Source organism: Tursiops truncatus, chromosome 15, assembly GCF_011762595.2.
Source record: "Tursiops truncatus isolate mTurTru1 chromosome 15, mTurTru1.mat.Y, whole genome shotgun sequence".
NCBI classification, from domain to species: domain Eukaryota; kingdom Metazoa; phylum Chordata; class Mammalia; order Artiodactyla; family Delphinidae; genus Tursiops; species Tursiops truncatus.
Window position 1 is genome coordinate 65019005 of NC_047048.1, and position 27655 is coordinate 65046659.

General features: G+C 45.7%; 1 protein-coding gene across 9 annotated transcripts in view; it reads right to left on the reverse strand.

The window, feature by feature from the left end:
- Positions 1-27655, reverse strand: part of TTI1 (TELO2 interacting protein 1) — a 105671-nt gene that overhangs the window by 64332 nt on the left and 13684 nt on the right. For all 9 annotated transcript variants that reach the window (XM_073792986.1, XM_073792983.1, XM_073792982.1 and 6 more), the window contains 6 exons: positions 24838-27180; positions 20466-20675; positions 17376-17524; positions 14301-14441; positions 11758-11962; positions 11381-11468 (listed from right to left, as the gene is read on the reverse strand). In XM_073792986.1, the coding sequence (XP_073649087.1) occupies positions 11381-11468; positions 11758-11962; positions 14301-14441; positions 17376-17524; positions 20466-20675; positions 24838-27139 (3095 nt within the window). In that variant the 5' untranslated portion in view covers positions 27140-27180. The remainder of the gene's footprint in view (positions 1-11380; positions 11469-11757; positions 11963-14300; positions 14442-17375; positions 17525-20465; positions 20676-24837; positions 27181-27655) is intronic.

Here is a 27655-nt window from a genome sequence, read left to right on the forward strand (position 1 = left end):
CTGAGAGCCATGGATTCTCCGTGGTCTGGATCCCATAGAGGGATCAGATGCAGTTATTCTCCCATGGCAGGATCGGCTGAGCCTGGCTCTGGGACCTTTAGCAGAGGCAGAGCACTGGTGCCCTATACACGACATGAACACAGCTGAAGGGCCGGGGCCACGCAGCACCAGACACCCACCACGGGTGAGGTTCTTTATCTTGGTCTGAACCGTGGGGTCACAACCCTTTGCCTCGTATCTGCTCACATCCCATTTCTGAACGATACCCAGGCCACTGTGCCGGGTAATCCAAGTGTAGACTTCCTATGCCTGGCTGACTCAGCGATTCGGAGTCTGGCTTTTCAATCTCGGGAAGGATGAGGCCCTCCCCTAGCTGGGCGGCTCTCTCTCAGCCACCCTGCCCATCTCAGCTCACGTATCACCCGTGCAGAGAGGGTGGCCTTCCTGACCATGTCACCTAGGTGGTTGCCCCTTATTTCTCTCTCTCAGGACACCCTCCCCAGCATTTATCAATTGCCTGTTTATTGACCATCTCCCATCTCCCTTCCTCACAGCACAAGCCCCTGAGGGCAGGGACCATGTCTGTTTGGTTCACTGCTGTATCTCAGGCACTTAGCACGGCACATGGTTAGCATTCAACCAATACTTGATTGAACAGGTTTCATGTTTAATAAGGGACTTATTATGCTGCACACTAATGATTTCAGATGGCATCCCTCTTTGAAGTAAGTTATATTCTGTAAAATGATCTAAAGGAGAGGTCAACTGCTCACTACCAAGGAAGAACCAAGGATGTTACTAACAGGAGTCACGTTACCGCAGATGTCACTAGCTGTATGGCTTGCCTCCGTCTCAGTTTCCTCATTTCTAAAACTGGGGATGTACTTCACCCAGGGTTCTGCTGGGGTTTAAACGAGAAAACACAGATCCAGCCCTACACAGGGCCTCCCACATGCGATCCCTGTCTACCAACTAACAGCGGATAGAATCTATTTGATGGATCACATTTTATTTTTGATGACCATTCCTAGGAGCCTCTCCCGTACTGCTGGGCATCAGACAGGAATGTAAATGCTTGCTGAACAGAGCTAAATTCTGTTTTTAATTTCGTTAATCTAAAAAGCCTATGCCGTCAGGGGATTTGGGTTTTACTTTGGTGAAACCAATTTTTTTTTTTTTTTTTTTTTCCGGTACGCGGGCCTCTCACTGTCGTGGCCTCTCCCGTTGTGGAGCACAGGCTCCGGACACGCAGGCTCAGCGGCCACGGCTCACGGGCCCAGCCGCTCCGCAGCATGTGGGATCTTCCCAGACCGGGACACGAACCTGTGTCCCCTGCATCGGCAGGCGGACTCTCAACCACTGCGCCACCAGGGAAGCCCCGGTGAAGCCACTTCTGCTTTCTTCCTTGGGTTTAACAGACATATGCTAAGGAGGCAAGGGAGACAGGTGGAGGGGGCACTTTGACACACTTTCTGGCCTGTTTTGTGCCCGAACAATTTAAGTTTTCTTTACTTAGGATAATCTTGAATTTATAACCTCAGCGGTGGTTGCTGGAGAAGTGATTAGAATATTCTAATTCATCGTTTCCACTTCACCACAGAAAGGAGATGGGGCCTGCGTGGGAGACAATTTTTGTTTAAAAACAAAAATATCTTTGATAATTAGAGTGGCACGGGAAATTATGAAAAAAATGCACCAAAAATGGGAAGCAGATTTCTATTTACACGTGACACAGTTGACAGTTTTCCCTGGTGCCAAAGACTGTTAGAATGCAAATGGTTTCATTTGATTTTTTTTTTTTTCCCCTTCAAGAACTGGAACAAGCTGCAGCATGGGCGCACCCTCAGCTTCAAGGAGTATTTTGATCTGGGCGACACCCAGCAAAGTGGTGCCGTGGCCCAGTTCAGTCACAGCTCTGCTCTGACTTACACGGCATGGAAACGTCGCAGTGTTCATTTTTGGTCTCCCTTTTAACTTACTAAATGCGGGTGTTGTACTCGTTGGCAGGAAAGGAAAAGGCAGGAAGCCACTCTCTTTGCCCTTCGAGATCCCTAAATAAAATGCCAACAGGGAGGCAAAGGAAAAATCGTGTGCAACGTTCATCTTCTTTTAGTAAGCTAGAGCCATACTCTTGGACAAATTATTTTGGGTCTCACTTCTGAGCTCTTAAAGAGGTAGAATCCCCAGAATTGCAGGTGGCAACGCAAGTTTCTTCTCCACCTCTGCGGCCGGGAGCAAATTATTTTGCCTTTGTGAACCTGTTTCCTCCTTCTCCAAAGGAAAATAATCACACCTACCCGACCCTCCTCACAGGTTTGTTCTGAGGCTCTAAGGAGATGAGGTGCAGGAAAACACTCTGAAGTGTATAATGAAAACACTGTTCCTTCCAGAGAGTGTGTGTGTGTCTAAGGAATAATTATCACTACCAACCCTGGCAGCACTGCCATACCATGGAAAATTCTCAGATGCTCTGTAAAGGGCAGAACATTTGTCTTTTGTTTCCGTCATAATTTCCTTCATACTGACTTGATAGGGGTCCCAATTCTCAGCCACTGGGGTTGTAATTTTGTCCATTACTTTCAGGAAGAAACGAATGTAATATTCTTTGCCCTCTGCATGCCTGAGGTCGGGAGCAAATGCCGTGCCATGCAACCAGGTGGCTGGCAGGCATAGCTGTGCTCTTGCTTGGCAAAAGGCATGCAACCCGCTGAACTCTAAACACTGACAAATTCTGAACCTGGACCCCTGTTCACTTTGAGGCCCTGGGAGCTGAGCCTGAGACCCAGGAGGTCTTGTCTGAGTACTCAGCGGCCCAGTTTTCCCCCAAACTCCAGTATTGCTTTGTCCTGGGACCAGTTCCTGCCCTTTCTGAGCTGGCGAGAGGGGCTCCCAGACAATGAAGGGAAGAAGGCTGAAGACCTCGAAAGCATCCTTTTGCATAATCAAAAGACAAAAGACAAAGAGGAGACCTCTGCTTTGAAGTCATAGGAGTAACTGCCTGGAAAATGTTCCTAACACATCTTGAGACATGGCCGAGATGGCTGTTGAACATGCCAAGTGGCTGACTCCATCTTTTTTCAAACCCAAAGAGAAACACTTTAAAAAAATATATGTACACCATTTAACTCCTGAACAAAAATTTCTTTCTCTTTCCCCCAGGCCCGAATCAGTGGCTCCAAGGAGCCCAGTTATCAAGAGATTATCTGGTCCCCAGAGTTTCGGGAGCCACTCAGCTGTGCCTCCTGCCTCCGAGTGTCCTGAGGCGAGTGATTATCTCTCAATAACCTGTAGGGTCCTGTAGCTTAAATGATAACTTGACTTTAAAAAATTTAGAACTCGCTGTTAGGCAGTTTCTAAGCAACCTCTGTTTCCATGGCAAAGAAGCCTGGTGTTTATACTGATTTTTCACTTAAAATGCGGTTTTATTGAATTTCACTTCATGCAGGCAGCCATTTCCCTGCACTTCAGCCCTATCTACAATTGACGGGTATCAGTAAGTACCTAATAAACTCCAGACACCAAACCAACAGAAGGCACTCATTCCTTTATGATCAATATCAGGTGCTCCGAGTGACAAAGCTGGGGGTGATGTCGCCTGGGGAGTTGGGAAATGTGCTGCTAGAATCTGGCTGGCCGGGTCTGGTTCCCTCTCTGCGTGGTTCACCAAATGTTTACTAGCACCTGGTCCAGCTCAGGCACTGCGTCAGGTGCGTGGGACACAAAGACGGATGGACAAAGGCTCTGGCCTCAGGGCTCCCTGTCTGGTGGGGAGGACAGTCTGACCACAGAAGCCCATGATACAATGTAAAGAGGGCCAGGCTCAAGTCACAGGTGGGCCAGAGCCGGGGAAGGATTCCTGAGGTGGGGACATGGCAAGTCACTTCTCTGTACATCAATCAGATCAGTTCTAACCCCCTTCCAGCTCCAACACTCCCAGCAGTTCTCAAGCATAGGGGCTGGATCATGGGCCCTTTCACCCCAAATGCAGCAAAAGGACACCCCTCTGTTGAAGATGCAAATATTACAGAGTACGTCCTCACCATCTTGGGTTAGACAACACCTGCTCAAGGGGAGCTCTAGAAAACCTCTAGCCAATCGAGGCCCAGCAAAGCTAAATAAACTTAACTGAAATTCAGAGCTCCCAGCTCTCCTGGGTGACAGGCTATTCTTTCTCTGTCAATTACTTGCTTGAGGGATCTGCTGCTCCTTGTCTCTTTCTGGGTTTATAAAATGCTCTCATGAGCTGTCTGCGTAAATGCCGGTGGTAAAGGACTTGCGGCTTTGTGATGTTTATTTATTTATTTCGGGGCATCTGAAGAAGTTATTCAGGGTGTCTCCTTAGGGACACGATACAGGCTATCTCTACGTGGGCACGACTAAACGCAATCGGAGGGTAAACTCACTTGTTGGAAAGCAGGCACACCTGCAAAGTTATTTTGGCTTCCCTGTTATTCCCCTTCTGGCAGAACAGCCTTCGCACTCTTTTTTTCTGTGGCCATCTCTTCTCCCGTGACTCCGTACATGATGATGCTACAAATGAGGTTGTGTGTTTCCTTTTAAATAAACGGATGCTCAGGGTGTCGACGTGTCCGAGCCAGCAAGCAATGGGGCAATGCTTCCATACTCAGTAATTTACTCTAACGGGTCTCGGTTCATCCGTTAACCAGTATTTCAAGGCTGTCCTTTCTTGCTATTCAATTTAGCTATCTTCCCCTGCACGCGGGTCGTTTTTTGTTTCTAAATGTTGGAAATGGAGGATTATGACTTGAAGCAACAATTTACTCTCCAAATAAGTACTACCAATTACCTCTGCAGCTATACATACTCATTCGACTTAACTCTATTTACCTGTTCACAGTCATTCATCTATCGATCGCCAACCCACACACTCACACAGAGGCCGATATTAAAAATATTTAAATGCAACGGGGACAGGATTTAAAACCATAAACACCAGTGGAAGCTTACAATGATAATCGAGTCCCTGAAGTACCACAAGACAAAGTACCATAGATGCTGTGGAATGACTCCATTGCTTTGTGCATATTTAAAAAGATATGGCACTGAGAGGCCCAATCTGTTACTGACAATTCAAAAATAAGCCAGAACCAAGAAGGGTTTAAATCCCACTGGGGCAGAATCTAAAAGCAGCCCTTTCCATCTGGCCAGCTCTCCCCGCTCCAGGCCCCACCTTCGGCCTAGATCCCATGATGACAACGCTGCTGGGCGCAGATTTCAAAGTGGCCCTGGCCGTCTGCACTCTCAGGCCGCATGCAGCGTTTCCTGGTCCTCCCTGGAAGATTCACACCCTTGCAGATAAAGACATCTTCGTGGCAACCTACCTGTTTTGCGCCCCCCTGCCCACGACCCCCAAACTGTTTTCCTGTAACCCACGCTCTGGCACTAAGCCAGCAGCCTCCACTGATGGAGTCATCAGAAACAGCTCTAGGAAATGTACTTCTGTATTTACTGCAAGGACATTAGGAAAAATCAGTCACAATGGTACCTAGCGTTCTTCTAACATGGCCCATGGGGAAATTTTCTCAGGGTTCAGCACCAAGGGAATTCCAGAGCTGTGCTTCCTTCTAAAAGCTTTCTTTTCTTATTTCAGTGATGACTGGAATGTGTGCAGCAGATGCGTTTCCCTCTTTGCCTTGTCTGTTAGGAGGCCCAGAGCCACGCTGCAGGCTCATCTCTAGCGGAGGTGAAGAGTTCAAAGCCTGCATTTTATATATTAACCTCAACCCTGGCTTCACCTTGTTCTCCCTCTTATTATTTTTCCCTTAAAAAATGTCTTCACTTCTTATTTACCTTGCTGCATACACTTAAGTTTATAAGATGCTTTAGGTCTTTTTTGGAATGAGGAGGAAGTTTAAATACTGATAACAAGTATTATTGATTGACTTTTTAACTCTGGGCTGACATTTTGTGCTAAAGACTAATATACATGACTTTACTGAATCTTTGTGATAATTTTATTAGGTGGAAAAAATAGATATGCTTATTCTAGTCTTATAGATGAGGAAACTGAGACTTCGAGAAGGAAATTAATTTGCCCAAGGGTATACCACTACTGAACAGCGATGTGAGGCCAACTCTACCTTGATCTTCAGCTTAGAACTCTCAACACAGTACGTGGCTAATAAGAGACTCTAAAGCATCTTTTAAATAAATACACGTATAATAAGACAATTGAGGCCATGTCCTTGGCTACTTTACTTGGTGCTGAGATCATCAACATTCACTCCTGCCTCCCCTGCAAAGGGATGAAATGACCACCCTGTGGTCGGCCAAGGCTTCTGATATTTGAAATCTACTTTGTGCACGTGGTCCACCTACCAGGCTCGATCTCCCGCCAAGAGCATCGTGGTTCCTGACCCAGTATGGCATATGCAAGTGCATGTACGCCCCACACTCGGCTTTCCAACTGGGTGGTGAAATGGATGACCCTGGCAGATTATCAATCACGTGACAACACCAAGGAAGCAGGGGAAGGGCTGGCTGCATTTGATTTTAGTAGCACAGAGGTCCCTGCCTTCAGATCTGAAACTCAGCAACCCACTTTGTAATCTGCATGGCAGATGTCTCTTATCTTTGACACCAGGAAATCATGCCTATATATGCACAGTGAACAGCTTCAGATCTGAGTGTATTTTTAGAACAATGAGCCTTGAAGAGAAAAGCAGCAATGCCTGTCAAAAGATGGATAATGGGAAAGCTAACTATTTGGGTCTGGATTTGTCAACTATTTAATCGAATGTCAAAAGGGAAAACATTAGGAGTGCCCTCATTTCCATAGGAAACGGCTTTGCAGCCCAAGCTCAAACAAACTGCCCACACCATTTAAGGGGATGAGCTACTAATTTCAAGCTCAGCTGAACTACTGGATCACCTCTGTGGCTCCTGATCCATTCAAATATAATAGGCCCACGTGTGAGAGGAGTTGGGGCTCTGACGGGGATGAAATGAAAGAGCCTCTGCCAGTCTGACTTCCTCCAGGGTTTGAAGGCAGCGGCTGCATTTTTGATGGGCTGGGATCCTACTGCTAGAAAGAAAGCGGGGAAGTCAGTCAGTAAATGAACCTTCAAACTCTTGGTCCTGGCTTCTCATGCAAAAGGCGGCAGGAGGAGGTAGAACAATTAACATGAAAGAGATCCTTCTGAGATGAAAACCCCAGTTTAGATTTCAGTCAAGATGAAGCAGGCTTCCAACAAGAAATTCCATGCCCAAGTGTATACGTGTACATGTAACATATACACAACACATTATATATTTGGCAAATTTATATATCTCCCATAAGGGTGTGTATACACACATAAATAAAACTCCAGAACGTAAGCACCATGAGGGCAGAGGCCTCCTATCTCCTGCTCCCTTCTCTTTCCAGTGCCTACAACAGTGCCGGGCACACAGCAGCTCCTCAGCCAATCAGCAGAATGAATGAACGCCGAGCGTACTCTCTTACATATTAATGCTATTCATCCGCATGATGGTTCTGGAGGAAGGTGTTATCATCAAACCCAGTTTACAGAGGAAGGAAATGAGGTGCAAGGAAATGAAGTCATTTGCTCAAGGTCACAGAGCCAGTAAGATGTGAACCTAGGTTTGTCCACCTCCAAGGCTGGTGCCCTTTGCCCGTACATACAATGGCTAAGCGAGGAAGATGGGAGGGCCCTCTCCCTTCCCCACCACACACATCAGGAACCACAGCACCCAGCACCTGTACAACCAGGAGGTGCAACAGGCTGGTCACTACTTGCTGGCACCCTGCGTCCCCACCTGGGTTCTGGGGTTGACAGGTGGAAACCACGTGGCCTAAGAGCATTGTTGGGTATGGACTTCAACTTTTAAAAAATAGATATTTCCTAGTTTTGTTCCGTTTAGCCCCAGGGTGGAAGACTGACTGATTTATGCACAAGAAAGGGAGCCTCCGAGGCTGCTCAGAGAGAGGCCCAAGGAGTGTGGTTTTAATGGAGTTGAGTTGAACCAGGCTGAGAGCATGTACTGGTTGGAAGGAAAAAAACAGAAATTTGGGGAATGTGCTCTCATCTCAAATTCCTTTCATATGCAGGAAGGAAGAGCTCCGTGGCCAGGAAGGCACAGAACTGTGGAGGCCCACTGCATGCTGGGAGGTATCTCAGAGGCTTCTAGGGCCACTGGAGAATTTATATCAGTTAAGTCTGCCAAGGTTGAGATGCAGGCGTGGCTGATATAACCTGTTATTTTGTAATCCAGTGCTTATTCTCAGGGACTCGGCCTTATTTACAGCTCATGATATGCTGACCCCTCTTCCCATACCCCAAATATGGTTTTCTCATTTGTTAGCCACTGAAGTCATTTAACTAGGTGGACTCTGGGGGAGTCGGTATTTTTTCTTGCATGGCCAGTTCACAGTGACACCTGGTGGTAACAAATGGCAAGGTTACACCCTGCTCTTACCCCCGCCCCCCAACCGCCCCCCACCCAACCAAGTTGCAAGATTTATGTCCCTCCTTACAAGGCACATTTGCTAGATAAAAGCATTAAACTGGAATGGCTTCTCCGTTCTTAGCATTTACAGCCTTGGTTGTATCAACCACCCCTTGATCAATTTCCATTTCTAGAGTTTACAGCCTGGATGTAAAAGCCTGCCACAAAGGCTCTATTTAATACGACAAATTAAAAAAGCAAACACAGGCTTGGTCATTCTTTGGAGCCAGGAGAAGCAAACAGGAGGAAGGAAAAATCCAACTGTAATGCACACAAAGAGGAACTTTCACGGAGCTGCGAGTTCGCCTCCATTCCAACGTGAGGGAGGCTGCTCTGCAGAGGTCCCCACCGCCACCTGCCACACCTACAGACACAGCTGCTCATCCACCTCTCTGAGAATGCAGGAGGCCTCAGAGCAGCCACCTGCCCTCACAGGTTTCCTCACCAGCCCCGCCTGATCCAAAGCCAGCCGGTCAGCTGCCCAGTGTCGGAAAGTCACTACTTCTGAGGGAACTGGGGCGTCTCTGGGTGGCTCTGGCTTTCACTAGTTCTTTTGAATACGGAGCTGAAGCTTGAGTTTTTGTAACCCTCTGGCTACAGATCTCCCCCTTGGGCCCTGGCAAAGAACACACAGCGTTCTCTTCTCCCCTGAGTGGGTGGAGGTGTCACTGACAGCTGTGTGGGGAACACTGAAGGGCATGTGTGAAAGCGGGGGGCTGGGGTGGAGGCTCCTGCAGGGGATCAGGTAAGAGATGAGGGTGACCTGGCCTGCCCTGGCAGCTTGGAGGTGAAGAGAAGCAGTTTGAAGAGAGATTTTGCAAGTTAGGTAGACAGGCTTCACTTCTGGAATGGATGTGGGGTGTGATGGAAAGAGAAGAATTCAGGACAAACAACCGGATGGATGTGCGGCCACCTGCTGAGCTGGGAACTCTGTCTCACTCAGGGACCTCATTAGTTCCCGGAGGTCTGACTGTTTTCATACTAATTGGCCCACCCATCTCCCTCTCTTCGCTCTGTAATGAGACTCACAAAGAGACCAGATTTCCTATTGTCCCAGACGGCTTCTCCTATTTAGAGAGCTTATTAATTTCTGAATCAAGATGCCAAGTCAGCTCCTGATCAAGGACAACACAGATATTTTTTTCCCTGACTTCAAAATAAGTTTGCAGATGATATGTACGTAAAGCAGTCAACTTTGCACTTCCTCCCTGCCCCGCCCGTCAGAGGGAGGTCATCTGACTCAACCTCAAGTGGAACAAAGAGGTGCTGCAGTCAGGCCTCTGGCTGCAATCTCCTCCCCGCAAGGCACCTGGAATTCCAACTCAAGAGTCAGTAAGGTCCAATTCGGGTTTAACTGCTTTCAGTAGCAAATAAGGAAAATTAGAAATGAAAAGATAATGAATTGTGAATATAAGCTTGTTTGATGGGTCTAAACTTGAAGGATGGGTATGGGGCGGGTGTAGGAAGAGTAGAATGGGACAGGGAATGAGAAAACCAGATCTTTGGGACTCTTGGCTGTAACAGGCACCCAGAAGAATTTGCTTCAACATGGATTCATCATGTTTGTGAGTTGTACTTTAAGTCATAGCACAATTAGCTTCAGGAACACTGCCCGGAGGAGGACTATTTTCATCCTAAGTTGGTTCTTTAAGGAATAAGAATGTCCGGGGACAAGAAGCTCTTTGGGATGCACCCCTGTGCTTGAGAAACCATGATGGATTCTGGGCCTAGGGGATGTGACAGGAAAGGGACAGAAAGAAAAAACGGAACTGGGGAAATCAAGAGCAGAAAACTGCAAAGGATAATAAGTCAATTCAAAGAGATATTTCCGTCGCTCCAAGAGAGTGCAAGGCTTATAAGGGAGCAAGTTGGCTTTCCTCATTTCACAGACAGAGCAGCCTTTCAGCCCTTCAGGGAGTAAGATGACGCCTACCCCACCAAGGAAGATCAGGGATACATTTCCAGAAGCTGATGAAGTGGGAAGGACTGTTTCTTTGCCCGGGGAGGTGGAGCTGCAGTGCCCAGAGCGGCAGGCAGTGCCAGGCCAGACAGGCCGGCTTTCACCCCAGCTGCAGATGTCCAGGCCTGGCAGTTCCAGGGCACAGGCTGATCCTGGCTAGAAGGAGAGCTGGGGAAAGGGGGTCAGGGTACATTTTGGGTCTCAAGTCTGGGGAATGCTCCTGTGCTCAGAGTTTTAGCTTTTGATAAATAGCCTTTAGGACTCTAGGAACCAGACATAGCTTCTCCTGTTAGAGGTGGTACAGCTACTCTCTAATAAGCAAAACTCTTAGAAATTAGAATCACATAATTTCAGAGTTGAAAAGGCCCTTTAAATCATTAGTCCAGTGGTTTTGAACGTTTCTTGGTTCACAGACTCCTATTATAATCGGATGAATGATGTGGAATCTGTCTAGAAACAGATACGTACATGTCTGCTTGCACACACACAATTCTGCATACAATTTGTGAGGGTTCACGGCACCTGACACCCATTAAGATGCTCTGTGGAGCCAAGGTTTGCTAGATCAATAATCCAATGCTTTCACCTTGTGGATGAGGAAGCTGAGAGAGAGGTGCCAGGGTCACCTGGTCACCAGAAGAGTAGGGCCTAGAAGCCGATCACCCTCTGACCAGGAGAGTGCTTTGTCCCCTACAAGACACCACCTTTCTGCTTTTTGCCCCTTTGGAATTGTTGCTGATGCTGCAGCAGCTGAAAAGGTTACTTTCAAAGAGAAATGTGTCTAGTAAAAATACCATCCCTAGATGTTGGCACAGTTAAAGAAATCATCTTAACCAGGCAAGAAGAGAGAGAAGAGAAAAGAACAGAGATGCCTCAACTCTGCTCCCCATTAGCAAATCATCTATAATTTAGGACAAACGTAAAGAGATGCGGGTGATCAAGCAGACGTACCTCCTGGCAGCCTCTTGTAATTTCACGGGCTGTTTGGCACTGAGGTAAATCAAGCAGGCATCAGCTACTTTATTCAGGTCACCCTCACCTGCAGAGAGGAAAAACAAAACAAGCGTTGGCCCTCAGGCTTCAGTGGGGATGAGCAGGCACCAACTGCTGTCTGATGAAACTGGCACAGCTAGGCAAGATGCTGTGGGCTCTGTACTCCATCCCAAGTCAAAAAACACAGCAAGGTAAATGGATAAATGAGGCCAAAGTGAGATGGAAGGATGTGCACAGGACAGGAGATGACAGGAGCATGGCTGAGTGAGGAGGGCAAGGATGGGGGTGAGACAGTGTACAGTGTGTGTGCCCAGGTGAGACTGGCTGGTACCTACCTAGGTCCAGTCTCTCACAGAGGGGGCCCAGGCCCTGCAAGACGGCCAGCTGCAACTTGAAGGCCAGCGTGTGGAAGTAAACTGGTCCAGCCCTGGCACTGATGGGAGCCTGGCTGACTAAAGAGCCAGCCAGCTTTGGCAGGACATCTTTGCAGAACCGGTTCCTTAGAAAATCGCCACACTTGCCTCCCAGGGTACGCAAAACCTGTGGAAACAGACCCCAACCCAGTGACTGAACGTTGCCAAGGCAGCGAGAGCACTAAAAGAATGTTTGCTAATTCAATTTCATCTAGGTCTCTGCTTGAAAAAGAAAAATAGAATTATTGCTGTTAATTCCTTGCCCACGGTTTGTGATTCTGACAGTTATGAATTTGGAGGTCTCTGCTCCCGAGGCATGGCTGCTTCTATCCATAAATACAGATTACATGGAGAATAATTCAAAGGAATCTTGGGTTGGATAAATAGTATGGTTAATACCTGGATTTCCCTTCCTTTTTTGTTAAAAAAAAAAAAAAAAAAGAGCTTAAAGCAGTTCACATAGATCATCTCTCGAATCTCCCTAACATCCCTTGAGGAAGGACTTGTGCTTTTAACTCTAGCTAGCTGAACAAACATAAACAGGCCCAGTAGCTGAGGTCCAGCTCAGCTGCTGCCACGTACAGGCATCGAAAAGGGCAGTGGCTGGCTGAGATCCTTGGCTGGGTCAGGACAGGGTCCCCAGTGATCCGAGCCGAGTCAGAGTTCCTTCTGTTCCATGGCACAATCTCTTATGTACATCACCCTCATTCCATCTTTCACGACAGGCAGTCTCTTTGCATGTCTTGTTTTAAACCTTCTCAAGCAGAACATATTGAAACGTTTTGCCCCACTGCACAAGACTGAGTATACAGGATAATAAGAATTTCTTTAAAAACTGGTAAGCAAGGGACTTCACTGGTGGCGTGGTGGTTAAGAATCCGCCTGCCAATGCAGGGGACACGGCTTCAATCCCTGGTCCGGGAAGATCCCACATGCCACAGAGTGACTAAGCCCGTGTGCCACAACTACTGAGCTGGCGCTCTAGAGCCTGTGAGCCACAACTACTGAGCCCGTGTGCTACAACTACTGAAGCCCACGTGCCTAGAGCCTGTGCTGCTCAACAATAGAAGCCACCGCAGTGAGTAGCTCCTGCTCGCTGCAACTAGAGAAAGCCCGCACACAGCAATGAAGACCCAACACAGCCAAAAATAAATAAATAAATAAATAAACCAAAAAAATTGGTAAGCAAGGCATATCCAGGACAGAGAACATTTACCAACTTTGTAGAGAACAAGGCACATATTTCAGGGCCCTCAGCAAGACTGCACAAGGCCTTACGGACCTCAAGGGTCACTAATGGGTCTGGGAGTGGAAAAGCAGCCTCAGTTACAGTGCACGTATCTTTATATTTTTTCATTTTTCTATATTTGCTGTCATTTCAGATAAACTATTAATTTTCATAAAGGAAAACGGCACATCTGAGTGACTTAGCAAGACCTCCCTCCTTCTCCTCTCCCCAACCTCCCTCCTTCCCTCTCCCCCCCCCACCCACATGTGCGTGTGCCTGTATGTGTCATTTTGTGTATTTTGGTTTGGAAAAAAATATTAACGATTTTTTTATATGTTTTAAATGTAAGCTTACATTTTCGTCCAGTATATGCTGAAGACTCTTACAGAAACAAAATACTTTAGCCAAGTATATTAGCTGCATTCCTGGCTTCATTCTATATCCTACGCATCTTTTTTCTTTGCCTCACCTTGCTCACCCACTTCTAATTGATGTTAGCTTGCTATGGTAAATGTATCTCTGTACCTTGCCTTAAGTGCTTTTCAGAACAAGGAAGGATATAACTAAATAAACCAAAATACGTGTGCTAATATAAGCCAAACTAAGTCAGGGAGAATAATACCTTACACACACAGAGGGCTTTTAACTTTCCAAAGCATTTCACTAAATGGTCCCACTTTATCCTTGACGACAACAACTATGAGAAAGGTGGGATAGGTGGTCATGGGCTTTGTCCAGAGTCACTCAGCTGGACAGAGGATGCCCATTGCTAGAACCTAGTCAGTCTTCATCTTGACTCTTGTGCCGTGCACAGAACATGGGCATGAACTCAGATTCAGGTACTATCACTTCCTAGCTGTGTGATCTTGAGAAAGTTCCTTAACTTTCTGGGCTTGTTTCCTCCTCTGTCAAAAATGGGGATACCAGTATCTTCCTTATAAGGTTGTTGTACGGAGATGAGCTCATGTGTGAAGTGCCAAGCATGTCGCCCGGCACAGAGGAGGTGCTCAATGAATACCGGTGGCCCTTTTCATCTACTAGTTCTCTCTGCTTCAAATTCAAAAGGAAACTGACTTTATTTTCTTCTTTGTGCTTTTCTTATTTGCCTATACTTTCTTCAAGGTATAGTAGGTCACAATTAGATAAAAAGAGAACTACCCCCAAAAGACACCACTGAGCTCTGTGCTCACTTCCCTCCATCCCCACGACTGATGGCGGTGGGGCAATAGTGCAGTACCTTGAAGGCTCTGAGCACTGCCAGGGGGTCATCATTTGTGAGTCGGTGCACGAGCGAGGGCCAGGCCCGATGAGCCAAGGGAAGGAGCTGGTTCTTGTGGGACTGCAGAACAACCACACACAGATCCAGCACATCTAAAACCTGCAAGAAAAGAGGACAGTATTTCGGCAGATAGTCAAGGCTTGAAACCAAATACCTGGGATCAAGTCACCATTTTAAAAGAGTAAAACTTAGAAACTCATGAGTCAAGGAAATCTTTACGAGTCCTGACTACATGCCAAGCACTGGCTAGGTACTGGGTGGGGGGCACACAGGGACAAAATACTTACGTTTCCTTTCCTTGGCTTACGGTCAACTGGGGAAAGACTTCAGATAACACCGAAATAACGGGATGAATGATTACTAATTGTGACAAGTACAAGGAAGGAAAGTCAAGGGGGAAATGCAAGACACTAAAGGGAGGGATCTATACCATACAAACTGTTGGGAGGGCTTCTCTGAGGAAGTAACTTCTATAAGAGGCATACTGGAAACAGTAACGAGGAACACCCAGAGGAGGGAGAGCTTGCAGTGCTTAGAAAACTAAAGCAGGGCAGCGTGAAGCGTGACAGAGGAGGGGTAGGATGGGACTGGACCTCGACGACGTCACATTAAGACTTTTTAATTTTGTACTGAATGTGGTGGGGAGCCGTGGAAATGTTCAGGCACGTGCTGTGATACAATTCCTGTTTTTAAAAAGTCACTCTGGCTGCTGAGTGGAGAAGGGACTTGAAGTGGGAGTGAGAAGAAGTGAGGAGGCCCTTGAGGGAGCCACGGCGCATGTCCACATGGGAGGCGGGGAGTCACGCAGCTACATGGTCGTGGCCGAGGCAGAGAAGTGAAGGGTTTGAGATCTGTTTTGGAGATGATATGGCTTAAATTGCTGAAGGACTCACTCTTGGGGAGATGAAGAGAGGAATCAAAAAGAGCTGCTTGGGTTCAGGCTTAGCAACTGAATAGATGCAGGTACAGCTTAATGAGACAGGAACAAAGGAGAAGGAGGAAACCGGGAGGGTGGGTGAGATCAAGTTCTGTTACCTCTAAATGGAGAGGTCAAGTAGGCAGCTGGGACACAGGTCAATCTCAGAAGAAAGGTCTGGGGTAGACTAGATGTAAATTGGGGTTTTTATCTTCCCTGAGAATATGTTTCCTGATCTCTCATGTCTCAAAGCTCACTGAAGACAGACGACCTGCTCAGTGTCACAGGCAGTGGTCGCCACGATAACCAAGTGCAGGCTTCCCTCCTGCACATATGGGCCAGCCTTTCCAGAGCAGGGGAAGGTACACGTCTGAGTCAGGAAGACAGAGTAAGGTCTGCAGTAAACCCTTACTGGATGACTACTGTGTGCTGGTCACACGGAGACTGGAACAGAAACAAAGAACAAAACAGGCCCTGCCCTTGAGGGCTGAATAGTTAGGCAGGGGAATAAGAGAAACCTCAGGAGAGCAGAGTAGTACGGTGGAAATGGCTTTGGCATCACTGACTGGCTTTGGATTTGAGTTCTGTCACTAACTGGGCAAGTTACATCATACTTCAGTGAATCATTCCCCTTCTGCCTGGAATGTTCTTCCCCCTCCGTTTGCCCCTGCAGGGCTGGCTCCTTCTCAGCCTTTAAGTCTCAACTTAAACATTATCACCCGACAACTGGTCTCAATCAGAACGTAGCTCCCTCTTATTCAACAGGATTTGGTAGAGTAGGTTCCCAAAATGTGTTTACTACATGGGTGAATTTTCTATCATAGAACCTTCTTATTACCTTCATAGCATTTCCTCCACGTATATGTATTTGTGTATTACCCCTTTCCCCTCGAGAGACAGGAAGTTCCATGAAGACAGGGATCATGTCTGCTTAGTTTCCTTCTATATACCCTCTGCCTGACCTATAGCAGTCCTCAATAAGCATTTAGTGAATAAGTGAATGAGTGTATATGCCATGTCTGATGCTAACTGTTTTATATTTATAGTCAATGACCCAGTGAGGTAGGTACCATCATTTTCATTTTACAGATAAAGAAGTTGATGCTCAAAAAGGTGAACTGACTTACTCCAGGTGGCACGGCTAGTGAAGGGCCGAGCCAGGGCTGGAACCCGGGTATGCAGATCTGACTCCAGTGTTGATGCTCTCAATAGCTACAGTGTATATACGCTGCTACAAAGCCTCCAGAAGAGGGAAGACACTTTACTGATGTGTCAACCAGACACCACCAACAAAAGGCTCCTGAAGAGTGCCTCCTGAGTGGAAAACCCGACAATGCTAAGAAGTATCTCTGGGAAGACTAAACAAATTCCGCAAAACCCAGATGCTGAGTGAGGTAATCTGTGGGTCAGGGTTTCCCAGCCCCCACCCATGACCAGGGCAAAGTGCTCTCATCACTATCAGTAATGCATGGAGGCGGCTGTTTCTCACTCCTGTTTGGGGCTAGGGAGGAATGGGTCAGGCTGTGCTTTCCTTTGGGTATAAGATCTGCCCCCAGGTGATTCTGAAAGCTGGGTCCCCCATGCCCACCCCGCCCCACTGTCCTGTTATCGGAGTCACTACTGTATAGTTTAAGTCTTTGCTGATGGGGAGGCTGCTTGGGAAACTGCTAGCAAACAAGGATGTAAGATTAAGAAAAGTGTTGGTGCCAGGCCTAGGATGAAAATGGAAACAGAAACAGAGACACGGGCTAGCGTCAGGCTTGGACGAATGACCACTTCAAAATATTTAAACCTGTGTCCCACATTAAGTCAGCTCAGAAAGTGATATCCTTTCCAAATCATATGACTTTTTCCCCCTTGGAGATGCAATAACGCTCCAAAACTTTGTGGTTTTTAATTCTACCAAGGGGACTCGGATCCCTTTTGGCCTCTGGGCTGATACAGAAAGACGTAAGACTGGCATCCCACAGATAAATTCCTCCTGATGCCTTCTCTTGGCCACTGCACATGCACTGGGAGATAAGGGCGGGCTCCTTGCTCATCCATGTAGTCATTGCCAATAGACCAAACCTCAGTCCCGCAGCTCTGTGAATGCAGGGAAAGGGCCGCACACTGACCTTCAAGCGGATTTTCAGATTTTTGTCTGACATCAAGTGGATGCAGCGCTCCATCACGTCCGTGGCTATTTGGATCTGCACTGGCAGTGGTGGCTGCACACTGGGATCAGTGTCATTCTCATCCACTTCGGGAGGGTCTGACTGCTCCTCTGGAAAAAGAGCATAACTGGGGGCAGTGTTTTACGAGAGATGCCCCACCCCAACTTGATCTCCCAACTTCAGATAAGGAGTAAGACTTACAAGGGAAAATGTCTAGGAACTGATCCCAAGGAAACCATGTAAAATTTGGGTCAAGCTACGAGTCAAGATATTCACCAAAGCATTACCTGTAACAGCTAAAAACTGGGGGAAAACCTTCCATGTCCACTCAAGGGGGTACGGTTATATAAACCATGGTATATCCATACAATGAATGGCACATTATGAGGGCCTGAAATTTTGCATTTACCAAGGGCTTTAATGACAAGGGAAAATGCTTATGAAATAACATTGTGTTAAAAAGAGAAAAGCAGGATACGAAATTGCATATACAATGTGAGCACTATTATATAAAGTTTTATATAAAGATAGGAGGAAGTTCAAAATATTAACAGAGACGGGGTCATGAGTTAATGGATGATTTTTATTTTTTCCCTATATCCTTAGTTTTTTCTAAGTTGCCATTAATAAATATTTAAAATAAAAACATAAGAGGGCAAGATTCTAATTTGGAGCCCCGAGGCTGGCAGTTCCCTGGCTGGCCTCTGGCCCTTTACTCTCTTTCCTTTCCTTTTGGTTCATCTTTTGACTAAAGGGGGTACATGTCTGTCTTCTCTACCAGCCTGTAAGATCTTCTGAGGGCCAAGATGAAGCCTTACACATCTTGGTATGAGGGACAACACCAGGGCAGCCTGGTGCAATATACAGGGATGGGGTTTGGTCAGAGGACTAAAGTCTTGCCTCCACATCCTATTAGCAACTCCTCTCATCCCATGTCACCTCATTTGAAAAAAAGGGATAAAGCATGTATACCTCATCTGCTTGCTGAGAGAGTTAAATGAGATGCATGTCACCAGCTATTATCATTTTTCTCATTGCCTGGAGTGTTGCATTGCATGAGATAGGTGTTAAGTTTGTAAATTAAAACAACAAAAAGACTTGAGAGTTGCATGAAACCCTGGCCAAAATTCCTCCCCTGAAGGTTATCCTCTATCTGCTTATAGCCTCCAGTCTCCCCACACCCTCAATACCAGCTGTGCTCATTTACACTGAGCTAAGCATTGCTCCCCTAACTTTCTGCCATTTCAGTTTCCTCTGCTGGAAAAACAGAACCTTACAGTAGAGTCCACACCTGTCTCTAACAGATGCTGAAAAGATAAATGAAAATGCATTTGTAGAATGCTTGGATTTCTTGGAGGAAGGGACGTCAGATATATAAGGTGCTCTTACTGTGGTTAAAACAAAAAACCCATGTCAAACCAACATCAATCCAAACATTCCTTACAATGCCAAGTGTGTGGTGTGTACTTGATGAACGATAATTATAAGAATGATAAGGCTGTGCTTTTCTTTCTAGAGGAGGATTTGTTGTTTGAAATTCACCTACTGCGAAATGTTATCTGAGGGATGTGGATTTTGCTACCGGAAGAAAGATTTGATTCATTCAATCTGCTCCTAGCCAACATCAGCTAGAACCAGAAGATCCTAATCATGAAAGAATTGATTCAGTGACAATGCTAGAATTTCAAACAAGAATGGCAAATCTGGATTATGAGGGATCAAGATGCCTCTTCTTCACGGTTTCTAGGCTTGAGCAAGGGGTGCAGTTTATGAGAAGGATTGGGTTGGCTCAAGAGACAAAACTGAGAAGAAAAAGCCTGATAGATTTCTGATTAGAAAATTCTGTTCTTGGGGAGAATAACAACTCAACTCTGCATAAATCATTATGTGGGCCTTGTGATGCTTCCCTGCTATTTAGAAGGAATTTGTTGCAGTTAGTTGCATTGAACTACTATTTCCTGTTATCCTGGAGGTATTTCCTGTTATCCTGGAGGTATTGGCTTCAGTTCATCAGAGTCTCAGAGTAGAGTGCCAAAAAAAAAGAAAAAGAAAAAGAAATCTGCTCTATTCCAACCTAACAAACTAATTTGGGACTCAGTTTGATTTAGGATAGTTCTGAGACCACCAAGCTCATTATGACTTGGCATTTTATATTTGCAGAGGAGATTCTAATAATTTATTAATCCTTCCGTGACCTGAAGCTCCAGATTGAGCTTGTGAATAAAACAATAGGCCAGAGCTTCAACTAGCCTGAACTCCCTTCTCCTTTATCGTATAAATTGGTAAGAAAAACACTGGAATCTACTCCTACCAATAAATAAAATAAATGGACAAAGCATGTGAAAAGATAATGGACATAAGAAAAAATTGTTAGGAAAGATGCATATAGAAAGATGTTCAACCTTTCTAGCAATCAAAGAAATGCAAAATAAAATAACGAGAACCATTTTAATTTAGCAAGAAGTAAAACTGGTAATAGTCAATGTTGGCAAGCTTGTGGTGAAACCAGTATTAATCCTGAACTGCAGAAGAGAAGGTGTAAATTGCCACAACCTTTCTGAAAGACAATTTGGCAAGCATAACATGATGTTCATATCCCTGACCTAGAAATCCCACTTCTGAGATTTATACAGAAATATGCAAAAAGAAGGAAAAGGTCACGTGCATATAGAATCATGCACTGCAGCACTGTTTATTAGAGTGAAAAGCTAGAAGCAACCTAAACTTCCCACAGGGGAATGTATACTTAGTGGCAGCTATTAAAACATTAATTATGAAAACTCCATAGCAACATGAAGAGTTCCTTATTATATAACTAAATGCAAAAAGGGTATAATGCATTTAAACTGTGGCTGCAACCAAACAAAAACAGGTTTGCAGTAGAAAAGGATGGAAAACAACTACACACAAAGAGAATGCTTACGTTAGCATGGCGGGGGTTATTTGTGACCTTTCTTATTTCCAAACTTTCTATCATGATGTTTCATTGTTTTTACAATAATCTGCTTCCAAAAGTAAAAAACAGCTGAGGCCAAAATAAATAATAGTTACCTTCTTCATTATCAAAACCCGAGACATTTCCATCTGCTACATCCTTTTCCTTGAGGTAGTTCAGCACAAACTGTTCAATGTCTTCGGCTGTTGTGGTATTCTCAAGTCCTTTCTCAGGACTTGCTGGTCTTTGGCTCAAATGACTTCCCTCTTCCCCTACACTTTGCTCTTGGAGTTGCCCGAGATGACCTGCGTCTGGGAACCACTGGGCTATAAATAAAGTGTTATAATGATCACCTTGGTCATTGACAACAGGCATTAGTACTTTCTAAGTAAAATAAGCTCTCTGCCATGGCCTGCATGGTGCCCACAGGAGCCAGTCCCTACCTGTCTCTCCAACCTCCTCTTCTAACCACTCCCGGCTGCCCAATGAGCCAGGTATCCTCCTGCCTTAGAACCTTTGCACATGCTGTTCTTACTATCTGGAATACTTTAACCTCCTTTGTAACATCTGGTTAATTCCAACTCACTTTTCATGTTTCAATACAAATATACATTACCTAGTAAAGCCATTCCTTGACCCCCGTGCCCCCCCAACCCAGCCCTGCCAATCTAACTTAGGTCTTTTATACGCTGTCTTATACAGCACCATGTTCTTTTCTTTCAACTCATCACAATTTGTAATTACTGTATTTACTTTGTATGTATTGTTTAGTGTCTGAATCTCCCATTAGACACTGTGTTCCATTGATCACCACTGGAAAGCCAATATGCCCAGCATGGAGTGGGTGCTCAAAATATATGCTGAATGAATAAATATGCTAGACTGGAGGAAAGCTACCAGTGACAAAATTCTGAGTGCAGGATACACTGCTCATTAGCGGAAGAAAGGCTCTGCAGAGCCTTGAGAACGGACACAGTCTCACACAGATATCTGATATAAAATGCTTCAGAAGGCTGGCATTTTCTCTCCAAAGCTTTTCCTTTTTTAGTGATGCTCCAATACTTCTGATGTGTCACTGCAGAATAAGCCTTAAACATTACAGAACCAGTGGTTTTCAAACTGTGTCTTGAGGAGCCCTAGGGCTCTGCAGAAATGTCTCAGGGTCACAACAGGGAGGGCACCTAGAGACAGCAGGTTAAAGGGTGGGAACAGAGTTTCTATGCCTTCTTTTACCAGCTCTGCTCTAATTTGAACTCTTTTTGTATACTGGGGTCCCCCAGGGCTTCATTTCAAAAAAGGCTCTTAATACTTAAAGAATGAATCAACAAGAAAACTCTATGGCCTGAATTTTTGCCCTCCTTTTGCAGACAGCAGGGGAGAAGTCTCTGATGACCTTTAGCACCTGCTAATCTCTTTCCTATCAAGGAGCATCTGCACAGAGCCACAGCAACAGCAGATGGGCTACGCCAGGGCCAGGCCACTGGGAGCAGCAGAGAGCAAATGCTGGATATGAGAGCGTTTGGTCCAGTACCTGGAGATTCCTACGTGAAGGGATCGATTATGCCATTTCTTCAGTGCCCAGGCATAAATCTGTCCTTAATGTACTCGGAGGGACTGCATTCCCAATGGGTTAAAGCCAGGGCCCAGCATTTACACTGCTAAAAGTAGACATGCTGCAAAGATTATTTTCTAGATTTAAGGCAAAGCAGCTCGACCTCACTCTTAATGCAAATTAAATTGTAATAAGGTGCACTTTTTCTCCTACTGGATTAGCAAAGATCAAAAAGCTAGGTAACATACAGTGTGGGTGACGGGGTGGCAAAATTGGCGCTCTCTTACATTGCTGATGGGAGTTTAAACTGGTGCAACCTCTTCACGGAGCAATTTGAAACTCTTTATCTATCACAGATTTAAATGTAATACCCTCTAAGCCAGCAACTGTCTTAGGAATATACTCTACTGGTATACTCAGACATGTCCAAAATGACCTACAGAGAGTACACTACAGCATTTTGGGGGTGGAGGGGGCAAAAGACTGGAAACAACCAAAATGTCCACCAAGAAAGGGCTGCTTAAATTATGGTGCAGCCACACAATAGAACATTGTGTGTCCAGAAAAACACGGCCTTGCATGTGTGGATGTGGCACAGTCTCCGAATGCTGAGGTATGTGGTATGGATGCTTTCTCATTTTCAAAGCTACCCAACTTTTTTGTTGTTATGAATAATCACTGGATCAGCAGGTGGTGCTAAGGAGTAATTTAACTGATGGTTCTTGCCTTCACTGTGGAACCTAATGCTTTTTTAGTCAATGCCTGTGAAACACTGTGTATGTGGTAACTCAATTTCCTAAAAGATATAGTGGGTTCTTTTAAAACCTTCTGGAAGTTCTCTGAGACCACACTTCCACTCCCATCTTAAAAGAGTGACCATCAGTTAGACAATTCGAATGACAAGAGGAAACGCCAGCAGGCAGTGCTACTTTGATTTGTGCGAGACCGATCCTCTCCCCAGGACTGCTTACCATTCAAAATGCAAGTGTGCGCTGGGTTATTTCAAAACTTTCAGAAAAGCTATCCCCACTTTTGCTGGTTTTCCTAGGATGCTCTCAAGTCAAGCTTAACCATCCTCATTTTCCTCTCTGCAATTTAGAGAAAAGGTGCTACACAGGATTCCTCTTCAGAGATGACCAAAGACACTGGCAATCCAAGGCAATTCAATTTTCATGGCCCAAATGGAGATATCTCCTGAGAGGATATATTTAATAGGCCTTTTGTTAATATATATTTTAAAACTCAAACTGACATGTAGTAGAGTTCCTCAAAACACTAAGGATGGAAGCCTGGGGTATATTTGGGCCATGGAAGCCACTCATAGTCTAAAATCTAAAAGCAGTAAGCCAGTCTTAGGAGCGTTTCCATGTTCTTCTTGGTCACCACTGCCATCCCGGTGACTAGTCCAGCACACAGGCTTCCGAGTGGTTGCAAAATACAACCCCCACTCCTTCCCTTGGTCTACAAGGCCCCGTGGGATTCATCCTCACCCAGCCTTCCAATTTCATCTTGTGTCACTGTCTCCACAATGATCTCTTCTCCATTCTCCAAAGACCCCAAGCCCTTTCTTCCCTCCAGGCCTTTGCACCTGCTGTTCCCTTTGCCTGAATGTTCTTAAAAAACATAAAAATGATGTGACAGCTCCATATGTACTGATGGGCCCTTCTCAGCCTTCAGGTCTCAGCTCTAATGCCGTTTCCTCAGAAAGGAAGTGCCATGATCAAGTCCCCTGACCACTCTGCTACTGTCCTGTTGCCCTCCTGCAGTAGCAGGAAAGCTCCTTGAGCTTATTCATCTTCTTCACTGCTGAATCCTGATTACTTAGCACAGTGTCTAACATATTGCAGGTAAGCTTTACTGAATGAATAAAAGAATATGTACACTGCATGTGAACGTTCATGAATGAATGAATGAACACTGGAAGTGGTATCAGCTACAGGGCAGAGAACTGTCCCTGTTCAGTCACCTTCCTTGAGAAACTTTCTTACATGGTCTTAGCTTTTTCAGCTGACAAAATGAGGTCAGTGACCTTTCCACCTACTTTGGCGGCTATTAGAAGTACTGAAATAAATACTGGAGGTATGCTCTTTGGATAAAAGGAACTCATGTATATAGCTCATATATATATATATATATATATTTTTTTTTTTTTTTTTTTCATTCGAAGATTGACTATCCAGTGAAGGGATTCTCTTTCTTATAGTCCAAAACTTTGCCATTTTAATGGTGGGTTAACACCTCCAACAGACACCCAACAGGGTGAAAGGGAAGTAGAGAAATTCAAACCACCTCATACAATTAAAAGGTTAAAAGAAAGTTTCTAGACCTGCTCTGTCCATCATGGTAGTCACTAGCTAGCTACATGTGGCTATTTAAATAAAAATAAAAAATTCAGTTCCTCAGCTGCACTAGCCACGTGTAGTTATTATATTGGACAGAACAGATATAGAACAGTTCCATCATCACAGAAAGGTCTATTGGACAGTACTGTTCTAGATTATCTGTGGACTGAATAATTTAAGTTAGCCCTGTTCTCCATTAGCATAGACACTGCTAACTCTAAATATTGTCAGAATCAGTCTGGTATATTGAAAAGAACAAAATTGTCATAAATCCTGACTTTCCTCCTTATTGTGTGACCTTGGCTAAGTAGGAGCTCACTGAGCCTTAGTTTTCCTTACCTGCAAAATAATGTTTACATTTAGTCTGCAGGGTTTATGTCCCTGGGACAGAGCAGGGGTTCAATAGATGGTAGAGATTATTAAAAGTATAAAAACATAAGCAATGGAACTCTACCGTAACATGTGGGACCAGACAGATACCTAGTCAAATAACGTCCTCCATAGCATAACCCCAACCAAAGAAAAAAACAGTTAGATGAACAAGGATACTAGTCCTTCCCTCCAATCAGCATTAAAAAAGGGCTCTCAACGTACCTAATGCTGTCAGCAGGGCATGCAGTACACTGACAAAGGAAGTTGTTCTCTTATCATAAAATTGGTCCAGGGTAGCCAAGACATCTTGAACCACATCTGCCACCAAAGGGAGCAGGCTAGCATCTGAGTTCTGTAGCATGACTTCCAAGACCTTCGGGGTATGCGGGTGGAGAGATAGATGACGCAGATTTAAAGAGATCCCATTTACCAAATAGTCTGAATTCTGATTGATCAGCTGCTGCAGGGAGTCGTAGCCACAAGCCTGGCAAATGTCCATCATGGTACTGATGGCCGCCTGACTGATAAGCAAGGTTTGGTCTCCAGCTTTCTCCAGGACTGGATAGAGGGCTGACATCAAGAGCAAACGGAAGTCTTTCCCTAGTGCGTGTGCAAAGTGGCCAATCCCTTCCAACTGGATGCATATTTGCCAGATGTTGCTGTTCAGGGAGCAGATCGTGGGACTTGGCTTTGAGAAGGTGGGAGAAGAGGTAGCCCGGCAGGTGTGTGCACCAGAAGTGAGGGCCTGAATGCCTGACTGCATCATCGTCAGCTCCTCTCCCACCTCTTCAGCTTCCAGGCAAGTGACCAAATACCAGTTTTCTTGGCTTGTGTATTCTTCAAGTATTGATGTCACGATCTCCCTCAGTTCCTCTGGGTTTGTTTTAATGTGTTTTTCATGAACATTCTCTACCCCTAACCCAGCAGCCCCTACAACCAGTTCATTTAGGATCATGGCGGCCTGCTTCCGGTAAACCACAGACTCGTGGTACAGTTCCATAAAGGGATCCACGAGCAAGTAGAGGTTCCCATAGAAACCAAGAAGCTGACAAACCTGCCTCAAGAGCAGGAAAACCCTCTCATCATTGAAGAAGCGAAAATATCTCCTCTGCATTTGAGCCCACGGCCGGGAGGCGGAAGTCTCTGGAGAAGTGCTCAGATGCTCAGAGTTCCAATGCCGCTCTTCAACGATTTTGACGTCGGTCACATCTAATTCCAGAACTTGGATAAGCGCTTTGGAAAGGCGCTGGAGATGGGCCACAGAGTTGAGGACAAAGTTCACTTTGGGGCCCAAGAGTTTCAGGTACCCGAGTAACAAGGAGAGAGTAGACAATCTGCCCTGATCGTCTTGGGAGTTCATCAGGCGGGGAAGGGACGTGGCAAGGGAGTGCAGGTTTTCTGACAAGATGTCAGCAAAGGCTCTGCTGCCCACCACGACTTTCTCATCTGCAAAACGTCTCAGAATTTTACTGCATTGGGCTTGGACGTCACGACTCTCATCATTTACCAGACTCACCAGAGCCTTCAGAAGGGGACCAGCCGATTCGACCAGTGACTGACTGCACTTCAAGAGAAGGGCCTCGACAAAGTCTATCACTTCCAGCCTCACCTTCCAGTGTGGGTGAACTGAAACGCACTCAGTTATCTTTTTAATAAGGACAGTCAACCTGTCGCCGGTATTTTTTACCCAATTGGCTTCCCTGTGAACCAACAGCTCCGCTACTCTGTGCTCCACGGCAGGCTTTTCTCGGACCTCTGAGACTCTTCTGAGCTGTTCATCAGCCATAATGAAGCTCACTGTCTTGTAAAAGACCTTTAGGGAAGACACGACAATGCTGTGCCCTTGTTTAAAGTCTCCTGTGATGATCCTGGTCAGTGTAGTTGAGAGGCCAGGTAAAAAAGAAGCAAACAAATCCCCCAGCTGCTTTTGCTCAAGTTCATCCAAGGACCTTGGATGGTCTTGACACTCACATTGAAAGAGTAGAACCTGTAAACATTTTAAGGCAGCCATTTTAATTTGTTTTGATTTCTCCTGTTCTGCTAGGCCTAACAATAAAGATACAGCAAATCCTAAACGAGGCAGAATGGAGGGCTCATAAATAGTCAGAATGATGTCCCCATAAGCCGAGTGCATTAATGCACTGAGGCCCTGGATCACAGCCAATTTCAACTCCTCTGACACAGCTGCAGGTTTCTGAGAGTTGGGTGAATACAGGCAAGCAGAGAGTTCTGAAAAGAGTTCCTGGAGAAGTTCTTGTTCCTTCACACACGTTGAAGAGAGGACAAGGGTGATGCATTCCACCACACTCTGGATCAAGTGCTCTCTTTTGGGGCCCGGGGTCTTCAGGGTAAATCGCAAAGGGAAGAGGATGTACTGCTGAAGTTCCTGAAGGGCAGAGTCACTCACGACTTGTAACTGTGCCTGCAGACACTCCACATTCTCCACTGTCTGGGTCTTTGTGAGCTGAACACAGATGGGACGCAAGATGCCAAAGGCCTCCTCTGGAGTATCAAAAACTGCCATTGTGCAACAGGCTTCCTCTCACTGAGCAAACACCCTGCAGGCTGGAGGGAGGAGACTTTTCAGTAAAGAAGGCCAAGCTCAAAGAAAATACAAAGTGAACTTGCACTCATTCATTCAACAGACATTCAGTGGGGGCTTATGTACCAGTCACTCCACACAGTGCTAGGGGAGCAATGGAACGGAAAAGAGCCGGTTCCTAGTCTTAGGGAGCTCCCAGTCCAGGGAGGGAAGCAGATGTACAGTTACAACACAGTCTCTTAAGAATTAGGCTAGGCCTGTGCTTGTGGTCCTACGTGAGTATAGAAGACGTATGCGTCATAACACTCAGAAAGCCAGGGTGGGTTTCACAGGAGGAAGATGCTTGAGCCAAGACTCCAGGGAGGAGTGAATTGGAACCTGTGGGCTATTCTAAGGAGTATGGATTTTAACCTGTGATAGTGATGGAGAACCACTGAAGGTTTTGTCTTTTTTAACTTGAGGTATAATATACATAGAGCGAAAGGCACTAGTCTTAAC